The sequence below is a fragment of the Volvox carteri genome (assembly GCF_000143455.1).
Source record: "Volvox carteri f. nagariensis unplaced genomic scaffold VOLCAscaffold_63, whole genome shotgun sequence".
NCBI lineage: Eukaryota > Viridiplantae > Chlorophyta > Chlorophyceae > Chlamydomonadales > Volvocaceae > Volvox > Volvox carteri.
Window position 1 is genome coordinate 503,101 of NW_003307606.1, and position 6,079 is coordinate 509,179.

Here is a 6,079-nt window from a genome sequence, read left to right on the forward strand (position 1 = left end):
ATTTTGCCAAGCATCACCGACCCTTCGGGCGATCAATGCCTTCGCCTCTGTTCGTTTATTAGCACATAAGGGATTTTGTCGCAGCTACTCGCTTGCCACGCCAAGTACACACGGTAGTGACGCACAGTTCATAACTGCTCAACCCCCGAGCTACGGCCGTCTGCACTCTACAAACGCGAGCAGGAAGGGGCATAATCAGGCTGGAGGAAGGGAGGCAGGTCAACCGGGGATTACGCGCATGCGTGAGGATGTTGGCCATGACGAAAGGCCTGCACTTGAGAGGTTGAAGGGTACAGCTACGGAATGGACGCGACAAGAGCCCGCCCAACGAAGAGGTCCGAGACAGCAATTATCCCCTCACAAATGGAGTACAGGCTCGATTGCAGCAAGGCGGCACACAAGGGACAGCGCAGACCGCTTGGATCCTCTTCGGAAGTGGCTAGCGCGGTACGTCCGTCAGTTGACCGGTTTTTTCGCCCATGTGGCCATTGTCGCCGTCCATGGAAATGGTCAACGCACTTCACCGTGGGAACTTTATGTCATGATAGCGGGTTCGGGCTCGATTTGTTTGCGCCCCTTATGATCTGCGCCACTATCTTCTAAAGACCAAGGTCCCACCTTTTATGTCGGACAGGGTGCGAGAGGATATCAAGTCTGCAGATAGACAGGTGAGCTCAGTGGGCGGGGTCTCTATCTCTATCTATCGACTTTAACCATTACCGCAAAGCGGCCTGCATCGATGCGGGTCGATGTTTCTTGTCGATCGGGCCCTGTTTCTTGTACGGCATGCTTCCGGATTTCCTCACCAAGTCTCCGTGCTTATCCCGGTAACGATAAGGCAATCTGCCTGCAGCATACGAAGGGCGGGTCACTTAAGCATGCAGCAAGGACCATGCAGCATGCGCATATAGTGCAGCTGGTGAGCCGGATCCGGCACTGCACTGCATGGCATGTCCTCATCGAATGTCTTGGTGCGGGCTTGCCGCGCCTCGCGGGGCTCACTGATGCCCGTATCCCTGGCTACACTGGAGCGCTGCAGGTCATGCCGGCGAAGGACGAGCACTCAATGCACGCCAAACCCGAAATGACAGCAGCTGAGGCCGTATCCAGGCTTGTACCACAGCAGCCGGACGACGGGCTCCGGCCCCTGGGGTCCACGCGCGCACGTAGCCTGGGCAGTGCAGCTCCCCGGTTCGATGTCAAGATGCTGCCGGAAGTGGTCCGGGTCTTCCACCAGGCCTCTCAGCGGCTGCACTTCACGACGCAGCTGCCGCAGGCCGTGGCCACATACGTGGCGACTGCGTCACAGCGCGGGATGCTCGACCTGACGACCTATGACGTGTCCTTCTGCAAGGTGCTCCTGCTGTATCTGGGGCACGCACAGGTGCGGAACAAGACAGAGTAGTAAGTCAAGTAGGGCTTACGATTGACTTACATGGACGATGTACCGCACGACTATTTCATCGGGTAAGCGTCCAGCTGTTAAGTGTCCATGGACTATGCATGTGCACTGATAGGATACCCAGCCTGAGCCGGGGACAGCCGCCCTGGCATAGGGCTAGTGCTAGGTACAGCGATATTTATTTTCCCTGGCGCCATTCGGCAGGTAGTCAACCGAGAGTGCCTGGATGAGCTGCGCAAGGCGCTGCAGTCCCGCTGGTCGCAGCTGTCTCCGGGGGATTTGGTGCAAGCGCTGGTGGCTCTGGCCCGCCTCAACGACGCCGACCGCGTCTTCTCGGTGGGCCGCGCGGGCCTCGGCTCCTCACGTCTGCTGCGAATGCTAGTCGACGCGGAGCCGTGCGTCACCGCGCTGCTGGAGGCGGTCAGTGGCGGCGCCGCCGCCAAGGCTGCTGGTACGACCACCGCGACCGCCGCCCTGGTAGTGCAGCAGGCCAGTGGCCTCGGTGGTGCCGGCAGTACTACGGGCGGGCTGCCGCAGGGCGGTGCGCTGCAGCTTGCCTTAGTATACCTGTCATTTTACAAGAGCGCCACGTCAGGCCACCAGCATTTCGCCACGGCGATTATGTTGCAGCACAACCTGGAGATGTGCCTCTCTAGGGTAGAGCCAGGGGACCCACACCAGGCGCCCACGGATGACCTGGGCCGGCTGCTTGTGGGGCTGGCCGGCGTGGCTCTGCTTCGCACCCATGGCTTGGCAATGCATCTTCCAAGGTCAGTGCCCCGCGTTGCGTCGCCCTGTATCGATTGTCCCATGGCCGGAGCGACGGCATGACAGGGCGAGTTTGCTCCGTGGCGGCCGTTGAACATAACATGCAGTTGACTGACTGGCTATGGACGTGCGCACTTACTGTGCGCTTTAGTATATTACACAGGCAATGCCGCAGCGAGGTGTCGTATCGATGCGTTACAGGCCGTGTGCGGGCCTTGGGAAGCGGGTGCTGCTTCAAGGTGGTGGTTGGTGTTTTGGTTATACAAGGCGCTGAGGTTTCTGACCTTCCCTCGGCCCTCAGGCTTATCACGGCGATCATAAAGCGGGCACCGGAGCTCTCACAGCCTGTTCGGGCTCTTCTGCTGGACTTGCCCTCACAGCATTGGGCGCTACCTCCAAACTGGCGGAAAACTCTCATGACAGCAACGCAAGGGGTTGCCGGCAAAAAAGCGGGGGCGCGGAGGACGTAAAATCTGGTGCTAGCTTGCGTGAAAGCGAACGACACATCGCGGTCATGACTATTATTAGTCATAATAGAGCATTATAGACGCAACTAATAAGCGTGGATCCGCCACGAGCACGACTTGCCATATAAGCACAATCACATATTGTTAATGTAAATAGGACTCGGGACAGGTTCCTAGCCTGCACATTCTCTAGCTTTGTCCTGCTCCGGAGGCGCCGTTACGTGGTCAATTATCAGTATTAAGCAACGTGTCTTATTAGGCAACGTGTCTGAAATAATGTGAATTAATCCGATATTTACTTGTGCAAGAACTATTGAATTAGCTTTCCTCAGCTCCGCCAAAATAGCGCCTCCTTTCGGATTAATGTGGTCCTATGGTCACAACGCCAACAGCTCAACCCCCAAACGGTAAAACTTCCCCTGCAACCTGCGGCCCCTTTTGCAGTTTCGGGCCGCAGCCATGGGCGCATCTGTCGATGTCTCTCTACACATTAGGCATGACCATGGCTCAAGCCTTTGCCACAGCCTGGACCCCCGCATCCATCTTGCCCCAGCCCATCTATAGGTACCTCCAGCCAAAAACGCTTTCCGCTTGGGCCAAGCATCTCACCGAGGGCTGCAAGACAAGCGTACACCAGCAGCAACCCCACCCCACCCCAGCTCGGTGACAGAGAAATGGATCTCTGACTTCTTCCCCTTTGCCGACGCGGCCTAACCCTGGCGTCCTTTCCATGTCCACCGCATCCGCACGAGCGCAACAATATGCGGAAAGCGCCGTTCATTCGAACACACTGACGTCGCCTTGCCCGTGACGCAGCACCACTGGATCGCCGCCCGTGAAGTCCACAACCTGAGGATTGGAAAGGTGGTAGGACAGCCAAAAGGTGGCGAATAATGGCAGGGTTTCCATAGAATCGGCGCAGCATGCAGACAATGTCGATTCATACTGTTGCGTCATTGTAAAGCATGACCAGCAAAGCAGGAAAAGCAGTCACCGAAGCCTGCACGGGGAAACATTCCACGTTAGCACATCCAGCATCCAGGACAAGCTTAAGACATAGTTCCTATCCATTGCAGCAGTATGCAGGCGGCAAGCTACCAATCACTACCGTGCTGCAGACATTCCTCGTACACTAGTGCAGCAAACGACTCACGCTGCTTTCCACCACAACCCGGCGGCCCACGTCCACTACAAAATCGATGCCCTTGTTGCCGTACGCCTCCAGGATGGACCCCACGTCCGGCACCTCTGTGTCCTCAGATAGCACCTCCGGAACATGTACACTTGTGCACAGTAGCACACCACCCACACCCTCCAGGATAGTCTGTCCCATCATGCGGAAACCAGGCAGGGCGTCACGTTACCGCAGGGAATGGAGTTCAATTATTGGGTCTTTGTTTGTTGCGTGAGCTCCCTTCGTGCGCGCGCATATAGCCCCCTCCCCCCCCCCCGGGTCCTTCGCGGTGCAACTAACTCCCGGATACAGCCCTCTGTCTTCGTGGATACTGGCCCATGGTGAGAGTGTAGCGGCTTGCAACGTTGCGAGGGTGCCATTACGAAGCTCCTGGTGGATACCTCGTGCTATAGGTTGCACGGCTTCACGCGAACCTGCGCACGCTTGGCAAACCTACTCGTGCTTCAACAGGGCGGGCCCGCGTCAGATTCGCTTGCCTGGCAGACTGGGTCCGCTGGCAGGCGTATGCCGACACTCTTGCGATGAATGGTCTTGCCAGACATGAAGTCGATGCATTGGGAGGGTAGGTTCTTCGTGGCTGGAAGCACGAAAGTGTACTGTATCACGGGGTTGTGGTGAGGAAAGGGGTGTCCATGACCGTGGTGATAACTGGAGATAGGTGTCTGACAGCAGTGCTACAGAACATATTATCTACAGGCAACAACTGGGAGCATGCTAAGGTATTGCCACAGGATGCACAGTCGCATGGTGTACAGGCCTGGCCTCCGGTGCAGGCGGCTTAGGCCTTGTGCCGGAAGCCCGCTTCCCCGGCCAGCAGACGCGACGCTAATGCACACAAGGCGTACCGGTCCTGGCACGAGACGCCGCACCACATTGAACCAGTTCGGGGAGCCAGGGGTGTTGGACGCCGGAAAGCCAGTCGTGTACTGCGTGACCGCCGATAAGTTGGGCACCAAACAGCTGAGGGGCTTCTTTGCATCCATCTCTTTCACTGTATAAAGACGCTGCACTGCATCCTTATTGTGTAGGTCGCACACTATCGCCGGCAAAGTGTCCGTGGGGATGACTCCGACAGCCCCATTCTTAAGAAGGTCCACGATTTGTTCCAATCGCCAGGCGTCACTACCGTCAGGCTCTACCGTAAGGATTAGCGGCGAGTTCCGCTTCCTTGTGCCGGCATACTTCAACCGTTTCTGAAGCTTTTGGTAGGCCACGACAGTCAAGGCCCCGCGAGGCGATGGTTTATGAAGGAAAAAACGGCGATGCCCGAAGGTGCTTGTAAAAGGAACATGACCTTGGAGCATAGCGACGACGCTCCTATGATTGAAAAGTTCGTTAACCTAAGGATGCCTCCAAATTATGTCCTGTATCTCTTCCTATGCATACCAACGTAGTCACGATGCATGTAAATGTTTAATATAGGTTTTGCTACGATTAGTCATTCTTGTAGCATGAGAACTAACAGACCTTGCCGACCTGGAACGATTGCCGACCCAAGTGCCGTACCGGCTAGGTGCACAAGCAAGCACACGATGATGCTTAAGTTGAGAAACCGGGGCACGGGCCACTTAAGAATACTAGCGTGTCTATTGTGTCGCGTTTTTGCCAAATTACATTTAAAGTCGTTCCCGCTCATACAACCCTTGTCGTCCGCCAAACGGTGTATCGGGCCTCAGGCGTGCTTGGCCGTGTAAGGACCACTGTGTGTGCGGGTCGCGCTCGTTAGGGCGTTGCACATGAGCCGTTCGGGGTCCACTGTAACTACTCTATTCAGTTCTGCAGTCACCGTTGCCGTATATCCAGACTCCAAAGCTTGGTTGTCAGCGGCGGAGGCTGCCCGAACATTGTTGCCAAGACGCATAAACAACGCATCAACAAGATTTTATTGTCAGCTTCCAACCGTTCACGAACAATTTGCTATCCTGTCTTCATGGCGAGCTTCAATTCCGCAACAACACGGAGTTGCAAGGAAAGGTCTCCGGAAGGAAAACCTGTTAAGAACGCCGAAAGCCACCCCTACCTGCTACTGTCTTCTTCTGCCCGTGTTTCCAAGCGGGCTACGAAGTGCGAACACGCTGATATGGGTCACAAGTAAAACGACGAACCCTCATGGCATGCACCTGGGCTTGAGACTGCAATACCATAAGCATAATCAATAAAGCAGCCGATGGCCTCGCGCATCGTCAGATACTTCTGTAGTGCGTGATTGCCTGGTCATATCCAGCCGATGGCCTCGCGCATCGTCAG

The 6,079-nt window shown here is 56.1% G+C and overlaps 2 protein-coding genes across 2 annotated transcripts; one reads left to right on the top strand and one right to left on the bottom strand.

The window, feature by feature from the left end:
• Positions 1-623: 623 nt before the first annotated feature.
• Positions 624-2,640, top strand: VOLCADRAFT_97685 (uncharacterized protein; the record flags this gene model as incomplete). The annotated part of the gene is made up of 4 exons (XM_002956598.1): positions 624-668; positions 1,040-1,384; positions 1,607-2,172; positions 2,472-2,640. 4 exons carry the CDS (start codon positions 624-626, stop codon positions 2,638-2,640), a joined length of 1,125 nt encoding a protein of 374 aa, XP_002956644.1.
• Positions 2,641-3,414: 774 nt separating this feature from the next.
• VOLCADRAFT_107339 (uncharacterized protein) lies at positions 3,415-5,211 on the bottom strand (the record flags this gene model as incomplete). The annotated part of the gene is made up of 3 exons (XM_002956645.1): positions 4,678-5,211; positions 3,791-3,961; positions 3,415-3,486 (listed from the first exon to the last, which is right to left on the bottom strand). Exons 1-3 carry the CDS (start codon positions 5,134-5,136, stop codon positions 3,415-3,417), a joined length of 702 nt encoding a protein of 233 aa, XP_002956691.1. The 5' UTR covers positions 5,137-5,211.
• Between the last annotated feature and the right edge of the window lie 868 nt (positions 5,212-6,079).